Source organism: Diabrotica virgifera, chromosome 4 (genome assembly GCF_917563875.1).
Source record: "Diabrotica virgifera virgifera chromosome 4, PGI_DIABVI_V3a".
Lineage (NCBI taxonomy): Eukaryota > Metazoa > Arthropoda > Insecta > Coleoptera > Chrysomelidae > Diabrotica > Diabrotica virgifera.
The window spans coordinates 14678342-14699024 of NC_065446.1; the positions used below are offsets into that span (position 1 = coordinate 14678342).

At 33.5% G+C, this 20683-nt stretch overlaps 1 protein-coding gene across 4 annotated transcripts in view; it reads right to left on the minus strand.

Annotated features, from left to right (window-relative positions):
• Positions 1–20683, minus strand: part of LOC114339639 (serine-rich adhesin for platelets) — a 1513912-nt gene that overhangs the window by 193945 nt on the left and 1299284 nt on the right. For all 4 annotated transcript variants that reach the window (XM_028290316.2, XM_028290307.2, XM_028290298.2 and 1 more), the window contains one exon: positions 9906–9959. In XM_028290316.2, the coding sequence (XP_028146117.2) occupies positions 9906–9959 (54 nt within the window). The remainder of the gene's footprint in view (positions 1–9905; positions 9960–20683) is intronic.

The window sequence follows — 20683 nt, forward strand, 5'->3', positions numbered from 1 at the left end:
TGAGTAAGTGTCTTGTTACTTTGCAAAGTCGGCGTCATTAGCGTAAAACTACTTGGAATTACACATAATAGACGGTATTTTACTAAACATCATCTTCAGAATATATTTTTTATTCGTAAAATATAGGGATTTTTTTTTATTTCAAAATACGGGGAACTCTAGAATGATATTAAAGTCAAATAAAAAAATAATGAGTTAAAAATTGAAAATACTTTTGAATTTATTAAAGAAAAACATTCGCTGGAGTCTCAATTTCCCCCGCTTGGTCATCCGAAGGTTAAGAGCTTTTAAATGAGGTGTCACATGATGTACTTTCCCATTTAAAAAAATCAAAGTTATGGCTGTCACCTGAAGAGGGCTTACGTAAAGTTCGAAGCGTTGATGCTATAATATACTATGGTTAGTTTAAAAATCGACCTGTCCGAGCGTTTTGCTTATATTCTTCAAATAAACAAGTTAACAGGGGGGGGGGCAACACTTATTCCACCGCACTGTATATTTAACAATATAGGACAATAGTTTGTCTTTTGTAATCCTTACCCACCAATCTTTTATTCTGCGTTTAAATTTTTCAAAAATACTTATTAATTTTCTCAGTATTCGAAAAAAATAGCTCAAAAATTTAAGCCCACGCTTTGGACTAAACATTTAATATAAAACTGAGCCACTGCTATAAAAAGCTATTAGGTATAATCACTGCAAACATTCTTAACGTATTTACATTAAAAGTACCTCTTTTGTGGTAAAACAATACTGATCATATTAAGCAACGCTTTCAATACCTACATCTGCAAACACTTAGCTTTTCCAATTAATTTCAACGCGAAAGTGAACATAAAATGAATAAAATTGAAACGATTAAAAGTCGAAAAGAAAACAAAAAAGCATAATTCCAAGCCTCAGCAAGCAACTGAAAGCTTAATAAGCGAGGCACTTTTGTGATACATTCAAATTTATTCAAAAAATTTTTAACCGCAATTGGGATTTCTGATAATGAAAATTTCAGTGTACATTGCTGAGTGCCGCATTTCCAAATTCCCTTTGTTGTTACAATAAAGTGGAACTGTACATAAACAACAGCATTGGCACGTGATAACAGCTACTATAGGATCTTATACTGTATATATATCTTATTCTTACATCATTCAATATTTCTGACGTCAGAGCATTGACAAAACATCATGGCAATGCTTCTTGTACCGGGTGTCCCAATAAGAATGACTCTCAGCCATATCTCAGGAACCGTTTATAGTACACCTTTGAGAAAAAATTATTTATAACAAAAGTTGCCTCGGGAAAAGCCTGAAAATTATTTTCATAATTGTAGGTCCACCGCTAGAGGGCGTAATTGAATGTCAAAAATTAAAAAATCAAACTTTTACAAAATTTACCTAATGAAAGGGCACTGGAAATCCAATCATCGTATTCTTCATAAAATCCTGCGTATATCTGATTTCATAAGTTTAAGTCTACCTTTGCAAATAAGAGGTGGGGGTGAGTGGGAACTTTCTTATGATAAAATGGCTGTAAGTCCGGTTCTGCTAAATCGAATTTTGCACACTTGATCTTGTTGAAAACAGCTCTTTTTCGTCAATGTAATAGTCTTATTTTCGAAATAGCCTAATAAGTAATATGCCAGCTAGTAGGCGTTATTTAATGATTTTCAGAAATCTAATTTTCTTTGAAAAATATTAAATACAAGTAGGTATGCATTTATAATCCTCTATTACAAAATTAGACCAAGTTAGCAACATAATACCGAAAACTACATGTCGATAACTTTTTTCTATCTCGAGATATCTTAAGAAATGTGTAAATTTTAAACATCCAAATGTAGCATTTAATCATGCGCTTTCACATTACATTACAGAAGAATGACCTTATTTTTAAAAATGTCGTGCGGGCTATCTCGATTCTACATTTTATCCCTTTATCTGGATCTAGTTGTTCAGTAATATGGCAGCCAAGAAATTTAAAACTGGGTACTTCTTGAATCATATAACCATCAACATATAACCGTGAATCTTGATGGGCCAAACGGCTAAATACCATGTATTTTGTTTTTGAACAGTTTATATTTAGGCCAAACTCTCTTCCCACTATGTCAATGGCATTTAATTTTTATGTGTGTCAATGGCATTTTTGATCTCCACACTTTCAATATTGTCAACATACTGTTTGACCCCAGTATAGGTTTGCCACAATCCGAATATCTTTGTCGTCAACACCTGTCTTTAGAAGAATATCTATTAATTGTTCATGATTGACATTGTCAGAGGCTTTTCTAAAATCCACAAAGCACAAACAGACATCCTTATCGACGTCTGTACACTGCTGTATACGCACCTGGAGAGCGAAAACTGCCTCTCTGAGAAAGTGCTATCCAAAAAACAACTGCGATCTATCAATATTTAAATTACATTTTTTATCATAACTACAGTGGAACATCGATAAGTCGGATTAATCGGGACCGCGGCCGATCCGGGTTATCGAAAATCCGAATAAGCCGGAGAATATGGAAAATTCATAAAATACATATAAATAATAGACAAATACACATTATACTTGCAAAAACCTGAAATACATAATATTAGGGCAGTCAATGAGGGTATGTGGCTCCGAATTCCATCCTACTGTATAGATTTACGTGATATTTTCACAGTAAGTAGGGAATAGCCCAAGAAACAAAGTCTACCCTATGTCGATGTGTGCTTTTGTCTTGGGGGCGGTTCCCACCCCTTCTCGGGGGTGGAACATTTTTAGGTTAAACAATTACGGAAGTTGCTAGAGAACCTAATTCTAAGCAAAAACTGTTCATAATTTTTTTTTCGAAAACTCAATACTTTTTGAATTATTCCTGGTTAAAAATTGGCCATTTTCATTGAAACATAACACCTTTTCAAACGGTTTTTTGCGAATACCTTTAAAACTATGCATCTAACTAAAAAAACCATATAAAACATTTTTGTAGCTTATAGAATAGCAAAGAGATTTTTTCCTTTATGAATCTTCTAGTTATAACACAAAAAGAGATATGGTAAGTGAAAAAACTTGTTTTCTTGGTGCATGCTCAAATCAGTGTATTTAACTTGAAATAACAGAGAAACGGTCGATTTTAGGTGTATAATGCCACCAATAACTTTTGTTTTGCTTGAAAAGACCTTTAAAATAAGCAATTATAAATGTCGATTATTTTCAAACTATGCGAGATAAACTGTAAAAAATTTGATGAATAACGTATGTTAAGAAAAAAATGAGAAGTACATGTATTTAACCCCTCATCCACAATAATTTAAATGCATCGTTTTCCTTCTACAGTACATTTTACTATAGTATTCTATTTATGTTCAGAAAGTTGGGTGGGTTTAAAATGAATGGTTTTTGAAAAAAATAAGATCAAATTATTGAGCGAATTTTTAAATTTTCTTAAAAATCTCCCTATTTCTCCATGTAACTCGAAATAATAAGAGATGACAAAAAAAAATGCCATACAAAAATGTAGCTTTCTTCTAGATAACGTTTTGGTTATATTTTATAGCAGTATCTCTTATCATTTTCAAGTTACATGGAGAAAAAGGAAGATTTTTAATTTTATTTTGATTTCTTCAAAAGCCATTCATTTTAAACCCGCTCAACTTTTTTAACATAAAAATAACACTGTAGTAAAATGTATTGTAGAAGGAAAACGATGCATTTAAATTCTTGTGGATGAGGGGTTAAATATAATTCTCAATTTTTTTCTTAAAATTCGTTAGTCATAAATTTTTTCATATCTAGTTTAGTTTGAATTTAATCGACATTAAATATTGCTTATTTGAAAGGACTTTTCAAGCACAATAAAAGGTATTAGTAGCATTATACACCTAAAATCAACCGTTTCTCTGTTATTTCAAGTTGAATACATTGATTTGAGCATGCACAAAAAAAAACAAACTCTTTTTACCTACCATATCTCTTTTTGTGTTATAACTAGAAGATTTAAGAAGGAACGAATCTCTTTGTTTTTTATGAGCTACAAAAATGTTTAATATAATTTTTTTAGGTAGATGCATTGATTTTAAGGTATTCGCAAAAAACCGTTTGAAAAGGTGTTATATTTAAATGAAAATGGGCAATTTTCAACCTCGAATAACTAAAAAAGTATTGAGTTTTCGAAAAAAAATTATAGAACAGTTTTTGCTTAGAGTAAGGTTCTCTAGCAACTTCCGTAGTTGTTTAACCAAAAAATTTTCCACCCCCGAGAAGGGGTGGCCCCCAAGACAAAAGCACACATCGGCATAGGGTAGACTTTGAATAAGGAGATATTTTCAGGCTATTCCTAAAATTTCATTAAAATCCATGCAGTAGGATAGAATTCGGAGGTAATAACATGTTCTTGCTCTCATTGACTGCCCTATATACACAATACATCTAAATTACGTACAGTTGTATACAGTATTATTTATTTCTTTTTAAAAAACTCAGTGAAAGTGAAAAAATGTTTGTTTAGTCTCATGAAAATTGGTCCGGGTTAACCGGACTTCCGGGTTATCGGAGGCCGACTTATTGGGCTTCCACTCTATATCCTTCTTTGAATGATGTTGGTGAAGGCTTTAGTGACATGATTGATCAAACTTGATAAGTCGCTAGTCATCACAGAGTTGGGAATTTGGTTTTTTCGGGAATGTAGTAAATGTCGACGACTTTACGTCTATTACAATGTTGTTAAAAAGTACAACTAGATTATCAAAGACAAAAGCACATATCGCTTTTTTTCGTTGACATGTTAGCTATTTGTACGCCAAATTTCATACCAATCCAAGTGGTTCTTTAAAATTTTGATAAAAAAACGTGGGTAAATGAACTACTTCACATTTTTATTTTATAACATTGTAACCACTTTTTATTATCATTACAATTTTTCCATACGCCCTGCATCCGCAATTATTAACGAAAAGTTTCGAAGGTGTACTTAAATTTTACCTTCGTTGTTATCTTTCCGTGGACTTTACTTTGACAAACTTTATTGTTCATAAAGTTCAGAGCGCTCTATCTTCTAGACACTCGTAAAATAAAACATTGTATTTAAACGTGTCACTTTCCAAAGAAAATTAAGGTCCTTCCAGACGATCGTACCTAAGTGAGAATAAGTAGATTTTGTAATACAAATATTTTATATTACATATCATTATAACTTATAGTTGAGTCTATAATATAGAGATTACCATATTTATACATATATAATAATATGTTGTTATACACTGAAAATAAAATAGAAGTCTACTAACAGGGATTTGCACAGCTGCAGCCAACAAAGTTAAGATTGCTATGATGTTAGTCAACCTCCGATATGTGACGGAACTGCGAGAAGAAAAAGCAGGGATTTAGAAAGGGCAGGTCAAAAATAGAAGCAATGCACATAGTTGCAGAGTCAATTATTGAGAAGTGTTACGAACATGCTATCGAATTACAGATACCTTTCATAGATTTCAAGCGAGCATTTGACAGCTAACTAAGACTCGACCTAATAGAAACCATGAAAACCTACATATCCCAAGGTTATTCCATCATAAAGCTTACGAAAATTATTACAATGGTAGGATTTAGGGCAACAATAATAACAGATGATGGTATCTTTAAATATATAGAGATAACAACTGGAGTACGGCAGAACGACTCTCTATCAATGTCAGTATATTTTTTAGTGTCGCTAGAGAAGGAACAATAAAAGCTACAGAAAGAAAAAGAAAAGGTACAATTAATATAACATCGACGCCGCCACTTGTGGCGTATGCTGATGACATATGATTGATTAGCAGAAACCGCAACAGTTTAAAAGAAGAATTTAAGAAATTGTTCAACGAAGCATCCAAGAGTGGTTTGGCAATAAATCAAAATAAAACAAAATACCTGATATGCTTAAGAAAAAATACCGTTAACTTGCCAATGTTAAATATTGAAGGATATGAGTTTAAAAAGGTCTTCTTCTTCTTAAGGTGCCTATCCGTTCCGGATGTTGGCGATCAGCATGGCTATCCTAACTTTGCTTGCTGCTATTCTGAATAGTCCGGTTGTCGATGTATTAAACCACTTTCTCAGGTTTTGAAGCCAAGATATTCTTCTTCTCCCTGGTCCTCTCTTTCCAAATACCTTGCCTTGAAGAATGAGTTGCAACAAGCCATATCTCTGTTCATTCCTCATAACATGGCCAAGATATTCTAGTTTGCGCTCTTTGATTATGTTAATAATCTCGCATTCCTTGCCTATTCTACGTAGAACCTCAATATTAGTCACACGATCCACCCACGAAATTCTCAAAATGCGCCTGTAACACCACATCTCAAATGCCTCGAGTTTTCTCAAAGAAGCCTCGGAAAGTGTCCAGGCCTCTACTCCGTATAATAACGTAGAAAATACATAGCATCTGATGATAGAGATTTTGGTAGCAAGAGGTAAATCGTGGCTTCTGAAAAGAGACTTCATCATTATGAACGCTGATCTCGCTTTTCCTATGCGTTGTTTTATTTCACTTGAGTGGTCCCACTGGCTGTTTATGTTGGTACCAAGGTATGCGTAGCTGTCGACCCTGTCAATTAGTTGTTGGTTAACCAAAAGCTGTGTATTTAATATTTCGCGCTTACTGACTACCATATACTTTGTTTTTTTCGTATTGAGATCAAGTCCGTATTCTCTACTTATATCTGATATGCGCGACATTATTCTTTGCAAACCATCTAGACTGTCTGCAAAAACTACAGCGTCGTCGGCATATCTAATGTTGTTCAGACGCACTCCGTTGACTAATACGCCTTCCTGTAGTTCTCCCAGCGCTTGCTCGAAGATACATTCAGAGTATATATTAAACAGCACCGGGGACAGGATGCATCCTTGCCTCACTCCTCTATCTATGGAGACTGCCTCTGTTAATACTCTGTTAAAAAGGTAGAACACTTTAACTATCTTGGGGACTTAGTTAATGGAACTAATGACAGAGGCATAGTAATCAGCGAAAAAATCATGGTAGGAAACAGAACCTACTGGAAATACAACAACGTCCTCAAAGATAAGAAGCTTACTCAGAATATCAGACTGAGAATTAACAGAGCAGCAATAGGACCAGTAATCACATATGCTACTGAAGTAATGCGCTTGATACAGAAATATGAAGAAAGATTGAGGATCCTAGATAGAAAACTCATTCGGAGAATAGCAGACCCACTAAACTTAGGTAATAAGGAATTTAGAAAACTGATGAACTACGAATCAGAAAAACTTTTGAAAGTAAAAGACATCGTCAGATTTATCAAGACACAGAAACGCGGATGGATGGGACATATGTATAGAATGGATAAATATAGAAGCTGTTATCAAGAAAATCACCAAATGGAGACAAGTATGAGGCAGTCCACGAGGAAGACCGAAAACGAGATGGATGAACCAGATCATTGCTGATCTTAAGAAAATCAGAGATAGATACTGGACCACCATAAGCAAAAACAGGAACGAATGGAAAAATATTGTAAAAGACACTAAGTACAGATTATTTTAAAACCAATGTGGACTTATTCCCTGCGAAAAATGAATCAGAAGAGTCCAAATGGAGCGCCAATCACTTCGCTAGTAGTGTAGATGATCATCATCATTCTCTTTACCTTATCCCTATGCGGGGTCGGCTTCCCCAATTGCATTTCTCCATACAATTCTATCTTGGGTTATATCAATATTAATCCCCTTTACCAACATGTCCTTCTTAATCGTCTCCCCCCACGTTTTTTTGGTCTTCCTCTCCTACTCCTTTCAGGAATCTGCACTTCAGTAATTCTTCGTATTGGGTGATTAGCATCTCGACGTTGAACATGACCAAACCCTTTCAACCTATGCTCTCTCATTTTGTCATCAATTGGTGCCACAGCTAGACTTCCGCTAATATACTCATTTTTAATTTTATCCTTTTTTGTCACTCCACTCATCCATCTAAGCATTCTCATTTTCGCCACACACATTCGTTGTTCTTCTTTCTTTTTCACTGCCCAACATTCAGTTGCGTACATCATAGCCGGTTTTATGGCTGTTTTATAAAATTTCCCCTTCAACTTCGTTCCAATTTTCCTGTCACACAGCACACCACTTGCTTCCTTCCACTTCATCCATCCAGCCCTAATTCTACTGCATGCATCTCCATCTATTTCTCCAATACTCTGTAATACTGATCCCAGTTACTTAAAACTATTGCTTTTTTACAATCAGTTCACCATCCAAAGATACCAATTTATTTATAGTAACTCCATCTTTAAACGAACATTGCAAATACTCTGTCTTTGTCCTACTAAGTTTTAAACCTTTTTCTTCCAGAGCTTGTCTCCACTGTTCCAGTTTTTGTTCTAAGTCTCTTTCACTATTTCCTACTAACACGACATCATCAGCATACACTAAGCACCATGGAATGTTACCCTGTAGTTTCGATGTTATCTGGTCCAAAAGTAATGAGAATAAATATAGACTAAGCACTGAGCCTTGGTGCAATCCTTCTTTCACATAAAATTTATCAGTCTCTCCCACACCTGTCCTAACTCTAGTCGTTACTCCCTCATAGATATCCCTTACAATCTTTACATATTCACCATTGACTCCTTTCTTATTGAGTGCCCACCACAGAATATCTCGAGGAACTATATCATATGCTTCCTCAAGCTCAATGAATACCATATGAGCGTTTGTTTCTTTACTCCTGTATTTTTTCATCAATTGCCTTATCATGAAAATTGCATCTGTTGTTGATCTGCCTGCATAAAGCCAAATTGATTCTCGGATATTTCGGTCTCTTCACGTATCCGTCTATCAATTACTCTTTCCCATATTTTCGTGGTGTGGCTAAGCAGTTTTATAGCCCTGTAGTTTGTACATTGTTGTATATCTCCCTTGTTTTTGTAGACAGGTACTAGTATACTGCTTCTCCATTCGTCTGTAATTTGTCCAACTTCCATAATTCTATTAAATAAACCTGCTCGCCACCTTGTTCCTGTCTCTCCCAATGCTCTCCATACTTCCCCAGGAATTTCATCTGGCCCTACCGCTTTTCCTTTCTTTATTTTCTGAAGCGCTTGAGCCACTTCCTCGTTTCCTTTGACTTTACATGCTGTCTGTCAAATTCTTCATTTAATAAGCTGTCAAAGTATTTTTCCATCTCTTTTTGACATCCTTTTCGTGAACTAGTATTTTATTATTTTCATCTCGGATACATCTAATCTGATAGTGTAGATGAATTATGATGATAATATGTTTTTATATATTACTAGTGTTTTCCAGCTTCTTTCCATAAAAGTCTTCTCAGCTAATTCTAGTAAAATACATCAAAAAATAAACTGAACAGATCTTCAAAAATAATAATGTCAATGTTAATATTAGCTAACGAAGAACCTACCTAAAATAGACACATACATGACCAAGGTGGATACCACATTCACTAGATGTGTACATATAGATTAGAAAATCTCAATGAGTTCCAGGTTTAGTTGATGGTCATTTTAAAGAAAGACTGCATGACTGCAACATAGGGTAATAATACCGCAATAATATTGCAAAATTGGAATAGGAGAAAAGAAGACAAAAAGTAATGCAAATAAGATAAATCTAATTCTACAATTATATTGATATTATATTAAAGCATCTTTTTAAAATCAAACGTTATCGTGTTCAGTCTCCTACAAGTTCTTTTTACTTAAACTATGTTGTAACTACTTACTGCAGAAAAAGTTAATATACAAACCAAGTGATGGGGATAAAAAGCAGCTGTTTCACTTTCACCATTCGCTTCATTCGTCAAGTTGTGACCGCAATTTTCTATCTAGTACTCAGTAAAGTAACCAACTTTGATACTCACTTTAAAAATATAATTTTGAAGATTTAAATCAAAAGTAGTATCTTACCATCCTCTGAAGCTTGTTCATCCTTTCGACTTCTATGAGAAGAGGGTTTGTAATCTGAAACAAAAAAGTGTACTTAAGAATGGTACTAATATACTAAGTGTACTATGTGAAGTGAAATGAAGTACCTGCAAAAAAAATAATAGATAATAAAATAATAGATAATAAAATAATAAAATCAAAATAAATATAAACTAGAAATAAAAAAACCACGACATGTTGAATGTTACGAGGGGCATTCCCAAATCATAATATACAATGTATATACATTGTAATTCCCAAATCATGATTTACAAAGTTTTTACATTGTAAGTCATGATTCGGGATTGCTCCTCGTAACACTCAACGTGTCTTGGATTGTTTATTTCTAGTGCATCTTTATTGTGATAGGATGCCGTTAACTGTCATTCATCTGCGCAAAAGACTACAATTTTTGATGCGCCATCACCAAAGTGGAACATAGAGAACAAAGAGTATTCGTGGTGTGATCCTACATTCTAATTATAATAATATAGTAGTAAAACAAACATCGGTGCGGTGATATGGTGGCCAAATGTACCGCAAAAGAAATCCATCCTTAAATTAAGCAAGGTGCAAAGACTCTCTGGCCTTGAACTTATAGCGGGTTTGAGGGATTAGAGGATATACATGGTTGTGATAACAAAGTACGAAACGAACTAAATATTTTTGAAACAGAAAAAATGCTATTCTTAAAAACTTTGCATACATGTCAGTACTATCATACATAGATCTGACGCCATATTTTTGTTACTACTGTACTTCCGGTTTTACCGTCAGTGCCGTAAACTTACTTAACCATTGTAAGCCGGTACCTTCGTTTTCTCACCTACCTTTTATTAGTATGCTATAGTTAGACCCAAACCCAGACACCCAAAGTGAAAGTTATCCTCCAACAACAAATTGTTCTATGTGGTCCACATAATGTTCAGAAAAAAGTCACACCATTCTGAGCGTCATGTTTGGGGGGAGAGGGGGAAAAATCTGCAAATTCGTAGTTTTTTAAGTTTTTCGTCAATATTTCTAAAACTAAGCGGTTTAGCATGAACAACCCTCTACACAAAATTGTTCTACATTAAATTTGAAATAAAAAAGGCCCTATGCATAACCCTTCTAAAATGAAAGGTTCCAAAGTTACGATGGTAGTATAGTATAATTGGTCCAAAAAACGACCTAACTCAGACATCCAAAGTAAAAGTTTTTCTTCAACACCAATTTGTTCTATATGGTCCACATATTGTTCAGTAAAAAGTTACACCATTTTGAGCGGTTTGGGGGGGGGGAAGATAGGGGAGAAGTAGGTAAATTAGTAGTTTTTTAGGTTTTTCGTCAATATTTCTAAAACCATGCTTTAGCGTAAGGAATGTTCTATATCAAAATGTTCTACATAAAATTTAAAGCAAAAAAGGTTCTATACATAATTGTTATAAAATCAACGGTTCCAGAGTTACGGAGGGTGAAAAGTGGGGGTTTTCGATACATTTTATATTTACCGATTTCTCCACCTCTGACCCCCAAACCCGACGCTCAAAATGGTGTGACTTTTTTCTGAACATTATAATATGGACCATATAGAACAATTTGGTGTTGGAGGATAACTTTCACTTTGGATGTGGGTTTTTGGTATAGTTATATCATAAATATTGCCTAAAAAATATAAAAAGTATCGAAAACCTCGATTTTCACCCTCCGTAACTCTGGAACCGTTGATTTTATAACAATTATGTATAAAATATTTTTTGTTTTAAATTTCATGTAGAACATTTTTGTATATAACATTGTTTGCGCTAACGCTAAGTAATACATTAATATAATATAGTTCATTTGTACCGGGTGGTGAATTGAAAAACGGGCCATAGGAAACTCAATGTAAATTCTAAATTGTTGAATTCCTAATTCCCTAATTATTTTACATCAAAAGTCATGAGAAACTATTTGTAGAGGATTAAAATTTGTATTGAAAACAAAAGTTAAAATTGTTTTACGATTTAAACAGAGTCCAAAATATTGAAAAATAGAATACATTTGCCATACCTAAGTAAGTGCGTAAAAGTAAGGCCACACGTTACTATTTCTGACAGTACGCAAACTATTGACTAAATAAAACATCTTTATTATTACTATTTTCTTTTCAACTGAGGACATCTTTTCGATTTTATTGTTTTTTAAACAATAAAAACGATAAAATAAAAATACTGACAGTTCAAAATATTGTTATTATAATAATCTCATTGTGACATTCTGACCGAAGGCAACCTTATACACATTCTTGCACTGTGTGTGGCCTAAATTTGGCAAATACTTTGATAATATTTATTATATTTTACAAAATTTTGGAATGTGTTTAATTCGTAGAACAATTTTAACAATTGTTTTCAATAAAGATTTCAACCCTCTACAAATAGTTTCTCACGTCGTTTGATGTAGAATAATTAGGGAAGCAGGAATTCAACAGTTTAGAATTTTACATTGAGTTTGCTATGGCCCTTTTACGATTCACCACCCGGTATAACTTTTTTATAGTTAAAAATACCTGGTATTAATAATATTTAAATACCAGAAACTTCATAATGATTTTTGCGTAGACCACGCAAATGGATGGATAATGAACTGTATTTTTTATAACGATATATATGTATATTTGGTAAACTGCGTACAATAGCAAATATTGTGCTCTCTCCGAATTACAGTTTTTCCCCTAATGAAATACAAATATTGAAAATGTGATGAAAACAAATATATTTACCGAAATATACTGATAATTTTGCTCGTTTCGTTTTATATAAATAATTAGCGGTCTGTTATTGATTTTCTGAGTTTAATGAAACAATTTTATTAAAATATTTCTCGTTATAGAAATGCCAACATGTTATACATAATAATATAAAATATTTCACCAAAAATGCGGTAATGCTGGAATTTATCTATAACAGTTAAAATTATTTTTATACATATTACACGTAAAAAATAATAAATTTTAATAGCCCCAGTACACCTTTGGCCAACTATTTGGGCCAATGAGTTGGGCCAACGGGTACTGAATCACTTGGCGTACATAATTTCGGGATTGGTTTCCAACGTTGGTCTACAAACCCAATGTTTGAGCAACTCCACCGACGTGTAAACACGGCTCTTAATTGACCCAGCTTATTGACCTAATTCATTGGTCCAACTAGTTGACCAAACGTGTCACAATTATTTTAACCCTTAACTACTGATGTGGATGTTTCAGAACGTAGACTTTGACATGCGGCATGTCATACCGTTGCCTATTCTCGTTTGTTTTCATCATAAATTCTTCTTGTATCAGTGCATTTGTCTTTACATTAATCACGAAACGATTCTTCACACCGCTGTTGAATAAATTACTACTTCAAATATAATAAACTTTATTTTGTCAAGAAAATTATGAACGCATGCATAATATTAAATAAAGGGTTATCTTTCTTGCTTAATATTTTAAAACTGAGTTACAAAAAAACTAGCATTGGTAACTAAAAAATAGTAAAATAATCTTGGAAGCACTTGAAAGTAGAACAACTAGATGAACTTGCTGCCATACTAACAGCGACAGAATACTGAATGGACTGATTTTAACTATAGAAATGTAAACACTGAAATGCGTTATGTGATACCACAAGATAATTTTACGTCAACGTAGCTCAAAGATTAAACCATACTAAAACTGCAGTTGCGATAGGTACACACCACTTGAAGGCACACAGATGCTTTTCTAGCAATATTTTATAAAACAAGTTTTACAACAAAATACATTTTCGGTGCAGTACGACATACTGCATGTCTGTGGTTAAGGTGTAACCGTTCGATACGTTACGGAATCATTTTTGAACTCTTTAATTGTTGTATAATTTGTTTTCTGTTGATTTCTTTCGGATTATCTGATTTTGTCGTAAATGAGTATTTACGTGACGTCATACTTCGGTGTACGGAACGTACTCTGCGTCATCTAGTGGCGAATATGACCTCGCGTTCTCTGAGTTTGACGTTCTCCTCTTTGAACGAGAGAGGAATGATCGGCACTTGTCTTGTGAATGTATGTGAGGTTGGTATGGTACCATAAAATGGATGATTTCCATCCAACTGATTTTATTCAACATCAATTTTAAAGTGAAAAGTTACCACCAATGGTTGTCTGGAGTAGGGAGACATGTGAGTGATACAACTCCTCTTGGAGCCTGAATATTAATCTTCTGGTTAAAATTCTTTTTATAATAATTTTTTAGTTAGCCTTCGGATGTTATTTGTTATGGAACATTTGAAATATTATATTCATTGTTAAATTTCCCTAGACAACCTATTAGGTGAAGTTTACGTAGATTATCTAGATCTTTATTTAATATCCATTCAAGGAAAATTATATATTAATAGATTTTTGGTTAGACATATCCAAACATATGCAATTCTCAATGAATATTGGAAATAATTATCATTTCCCACATAATACTACCATCAACGTAGTATTTTGTGAATTTAGCTTCTTCGACGTAGAAGCCACCTATATATTTGTCATTTTTGTTCCATCAGCTATAATAGGCATCCAGTTTCTTTCTTTTTCTCACTTCTGTTGGAGTATATCATTATCTTTACTTTCACTTCAACAGAAGTCTCTTTTTCTTGTTCCAGTGGCGCCCAACGTGGGGCACAAACTCACGACCCTGAGATTAACGAGGCTGAAGCCCCACGTTGGGCGCCACTGTATAAAAAAAAGACAGTTCTGTTGGAGTGAAAGTAAAGAGAATGATATACTCCAACAGAAGTAAGAAAAAGAAAGAAACTGGATGCTTATTATAGCTGATGGAACAAAAATGACAAAAATATAGGGGACTTCTACGTTGAAGAAGCTGGAGTCACAAAATACTACGTTGATGGTAGTATTATGTGGGAAATGATAATTATTTCCAATATTAATTGACAATTGCATATGTTTGGTTATGTCTAACCAAAAATCTATTAATATATCATTTTCCTTGAATGAATATTAAATAAAGATCTAAATAATCTACGTAAACTTCACCTAATAGGTTGTCTAAGGAAATTTAACAATGAAACTAATATTTCAAATATTCCATAACAAAAACATCCCAAGGCTAACTAAAAAATTATTATAAAAAGAATTTTAACCGTATGATTCCTATTCAGGCTCCAAGAGGAGTTGTGTCAGCCACATGTCTCCCTATTCCAGACAACCATTGGTGGTAACTTTTCACTTTAAAATTGATGTTGAATAAAATCAGTTGGATGGAAATCATCCACCATTTTATGGTACCATACCAACATCACATACAGCCACGAGCCAAGTGCCGATCATTCCTCTCTCGTTCAAAGAGAACAACGTCAAACTCTCAAAACGCGAAATCATATTCACCACTAGATGGAGCAGAGTACGTTCCTTAGACCGAAGTATGACGCCACGTAAATTCTCGTTTACGACAAAATCAAAGAATTCGAAATACATCAACAGAAAACAAATTATACAACAATTAAAGAGTTCAAAATGATTCCGTAACGTATCGAACCGTTACAAAGGGTTAAAATAAAATATATTAGATCCTATTATGGTTTGTTTTTAAACCAAGAGGAGTGATTCAAATTTACCGCGCTGTATTTCTTGTTTGTAATTGGTCCAACCGCAGGCAAGTTTAGTCCACTCTTAAAAAATTTTGACACTAATAACATTTATCAAATTTTGACACTAGTGACATTTCATAGGGTAATTAAATTATATCGCCGATTTTTGTGTTTTCTGTGTTATTCCTTTAATTTTTAGATTGTTAGTCTACTTTTGTATAAAAAGCAGTTGTTTTAGAAACTCTTTAGCGAAGTATTTATTTAATATAATATTTATGGATTACCGTTGAGGGCCGACTAGATCAACCAAAAAAGAAGATGTATTTGGTTATTATTCTAGTGACTTTCTTGGGGGTGAATTTGTCTTTTTAGTTAACTCCTCCTGGTTAAAAAATAAACTATAGCAAGAATGTACTGTAACAGAATTTTGTCCATTTGCACAAGAAGATTTATTCTCATAATAATATTATATGCTTGATCTATTCTTAATGCCTAACACGCAGTTGTATAAGGGGAAAAAGACTGTTTTTGTTTTTATTTGATTCAGAGTTGGACCACCATCTCCAGATAGCTATTTCTGCATCTCAGGTTTTATCAATGGAGCAACGTAGTCACAACTCTGAATCAAATACTAACTGTCTTATTTAAGGGAAATTACCGCGAACGCAATAATTCCACTTTTTAGATGCAAATCAGCGACATCTATCGTAAAACGAGGAAGAAGAAAAGCCCCAGACACAAAATTTTCCAACACAGTCATATACTGAATATAAACAAAAAATGAGAAATTCTAGGAAGAAGCAGTTCAAACCAACATAATATCTCCTGGTCTAACAAGAGGGACTTCCTAACTTTGTCAGTTGGGTCCCAGATCTCGGATCTTCGAGTGTCGTAGTAATGCGCATAAGATAACCCAGTCATTTGTTAGCCTCACTAGCCTCTAATACTCAATTCCGACTGTCACATCTACGTAGTGAAACCCGGTAAGCTGAGTATTCATGTGGAAAATGTTTGTAAACAACCCCAGTAGAAAGAAGTGTACGGGCCAGTGATGTAAACTCTCGTTACTTTTGAATATTTGTAACGGTTCGTTACTTTAACTATCAATACCCGGTACTTTATACCCGTTATTTTCGGTACTTTCAGAACTTTTAGTTTTCAGGTAGAGTACATCCACTATATCAAACAAATATTTCAAACTAACAAAGTGAAATATCAGACTTTTATTCTGGTTTCTGGACCATCATTTTGCCAATCTCTTTTCATTTATATTAAAAAATAGTAGGGGCCTTTTTATTACTTTCAAAGAAACCGTAAACCGATACCCTTCGGCAGGCATCTTTAGTATTTACATTTCACCCCGTCTCCACCTCGATTTATTTTTCGAAGTGCTAAAGTATCAAGTACCGACACCGATATGCCAATCGACAAAGTGTTTGTTTGGTTTGGTGTCAGCGACATCTGGGTATTTCGCTAGTTGTCTTATACCGAAAGTACCGAAAGTAATGAGTAGTTCTAACAAAGCGGAATCGGTACTCTGAGTATTGGACAAATACCCGTTACTTTGTAACGGGTTAAAATTCCCTAACAACGAAACCGTTAACCACATAGATCACATCCTGATAATATATGCAAGGTATCTTCTGATATCATAGGCGTTAGGAGCTACCGAGGTCCAAACATAGCCTATTTTGCACAGTGCTGTACAATTAAATACTGCTCCAAATAAAATAAACATTATTTTTTCCAAAAATTATGAACGTATATTGGCCTGCCCTTACTACGTGTCCAAAATGGACATCTTTCTACATTTGATATTATCAAGCAGCTCGCGAGTAGCATTTGCTCTCTTAAGGACTGCCACATTTGTCACCATAGCCGTCCATGGTATTTTTAGTGTACGTCTGTGCAGCCACATTTCAGAGGCCCCCAAACAATTAATGGTGGATATTTTTAATGACCATGCTTCGACACCGTATAAGAAGACTGACCAAATGTAACATTTAATCATACGCTCTCGAAGTTGAAGTTGCAAGTTCTCATTACAAAAGAATGACGTCATTTTTAAAAATGTTGTGCGATCTCGATTCTACATTTTGTCTCTTTATCTGGATCTAGTTGTTCAGTAATATGGTAACCAAGATATTTAAAACTGGGAACTCTTTGAATCATATGACCATCAACACATAACCGTGAATCTTGATGAGCTAAACGACCAAACAGTAAGGCTACATCTTCAAAATGAGACTATGATTTAGAATATTTCAAAATAAATGTCTAGCGCTAACGTAATTTCTGAATATTTAAGAATTTTTAAAGTGGTCATGAAAAACAATTACGTGAGGACCACACATAAATAAGATTTCAAATAAAGTATTATTTAAATAAAAAACTATATTTTCTTTTCATCTGCAGACCTGTAGAACATTCATATGGGGCTGTTCAAAATGCTGATTGAATTCCACCAGCTTTCACATTTAATTACTAATAGTAGTGGTTGAACAGAAGTCACATAACCAGACGTATGTACATCCACTACAGAAGCAAGTATAGTTCGGAAGCTGGATGTTAAAAACGAAGTTTATGGCATATGGCTACTTTTCGGAAAATGAACAAATCATACACCCAATGATTTATCAATAAAATCATTCATATAGAAAATGAATAAATCAGAACGAAAAGTAAGCACGTTGCGCTCAAAATAAAGTTGGTCCCTGTTTTTTTTTTTCGTAAAATATCGTGAAAATCACCCCTTAATTAACATCCCAAATCAAATTAATCTTTACCGCTTCACAAGTTACTCTACTTACGCATTGCTTATATGATCTCTAAGTTTCATCGGTTCAAAGTGCCTATTTTTGAAAGGGCTGTAGTTGAAAGCGCTTGATCTAATCACGAGTGTGCGCAAATTTTTAACAGTCATATTTTAACCAATTTTCAACTTGCAGAAAAACAAAAAATCCAAAATATTCAAAAACAGAAAACCTACTTTTATTTACTTATAATTTTGGTATCCCTAATAATTTTTAAGTAATTTTGGAAAAAACGTATTTTTTTTAATAAAAAAAATACTTTAAAACCATATTTTAAAAAAATGAGAATTTTGAACCGATTAAACTTACACATCATAATTATAAACACTACATATGAGTAAACTAACTCGTAAAGCGGTAACGATCAATTTCATTTAGGTTGCTAATTGGAGGGTGACTTTTAAAATTTTTTTACCAAAAAAAAGGACCAACTTTATTTTGAGAGTAACATTACTTACTTTTGATGCTAGAAACTTTTTTGAAAAACAAGAAAAAAGCTTATTAAAAGTTTTGGTGAGTTTTTTCCAAAAAAATGCTCCATTTGTTTATTATTTTACGTTGAAATATTCGATTGGGAATTGGACGAATAAAAACCTAGTACACAATTTCTTTCATTTTTTTTTTGTTTGATAATATACTCCTTTTTTGAGTTATTTGCGAAAAACCGTCCAAAAACGTGTTTTTTTTTTGTTGTAAAATGAACATATTCACTCGCAAAGAATCCAAAAAGTGCTGACTTGGTGAAAAAACTCTATAGAATAAAGTTGCTTAGAATTGGTCAGTTTATTAAATTTCGGACTTATTTTAAACGTTTATTATTTCACCTTCGAGAAGGTGTGAGACCCCAGGGCAAAATCATACATGGGCATATTATCACTAGTCACTATATCATGTTAATCTAAGCAGTTCTTCAAAATTTGCAGCAAAAACCGTGAGTAAATAAATGGCTATAGGTACTACAACCCAGACAATAAATATTTGTCTCCAGGTAAATCAAAAAGACACTAGCTCCGGAACTAATACAAGAGCAATAAATGTTTGCTATGTGGTCGCAAATTCATTTGTTCATTACTAAGCGCCGTCTGACAATTTGTTCGACAGTTCCTCGACAAAGCCAAAATGAGACAACGTATTTCACTGGTATTGTTCTTCTTTTGTTCCATTAAGGGTAGTTTTTCATATATTAATATGAAAAATAGACTCGTGTGTTCGATTCGATGGACATCAAGGGATTTTGTTTTTAATAATTTCAAAGTGTGTTGTAGTAGTAAATAAACCATTTATTTTGACTTATTAGTGATTTATGAACACGTTGCATGATACAAATTAAACTTATATTAATAATTAGGATACAGTATAAATTTAGTAAATATGAAGTACTAAATAATAACAAAATATCTTATTTATAAAGCTGTATATAAAACTTAAGTAACTAACACATACATATATATTATTATGAGTCTCCAAATTTAAAATTTAGAGAGAATTAAAATTTGAATATGAAAGGATCACTTCAGGAGCAATGAGGAGCGATCCTTTTCCCAGGTTATCATACACCTATATTCTAACTTGGCTATACCATACTCATGACGACTAATAAGTCAGAAACACGTGTCTATGGTTGCATTCCACCTTATGCATATTTTGTTTTTTTTTTTTCATCCTTGTTGCGAGCCATGCCGATATGTACTTCCTACCTTGATTCTACTATTAACTCGCATTAACCTATTCTTGTTATTTGATTGTTTAAAACGTTCTCAACGTTTTGCATTCCTTTCCTCAGGTAGCTGTAGCTTCCTCCATAAATGTGTTAGTTATTGCTCTCGAATCCTGAGGGTCTTCTAACATTACAGCCACAAATTGGTTGCATTGCTCCTGTAGTGATCCTTTTCCCAGGTTATTATGCACCTATTCTAACTTGGCTATAATATACTGATGACGAATAATAAGTCAGAAACCCATGTCTATGGTTGCATTTCATCTTATGCATATTTTTTTCATCCTTGTTGCGAACCATGTCGATATGTACTTCCTATCTTGATTCTACTATTAACTCGCATTAACTTATTCTTGTTGTAAATACATAAAAAATTAAAACAAAAAGTAATCTTTCATAGTATTTGGATGGATGTTTAAGTAGCCTCATTAGGTGTATTTTCTTTTTAACCGTTTCTCAATTTTCTAAATAACGTCACCCGGCAAGATTGATGATTGTTCTCTGTTCCGAAAATAACTAAGAAAAAAGAGCTTTTCGTCCTTCAGACTTTTCCCAATAATCTCGCTTTAAATCCATCTGATGGGGGAGATGGGAAATCGAAAATATTTTTCAGCTCTACACTAATTACAAATATTAAAACAACG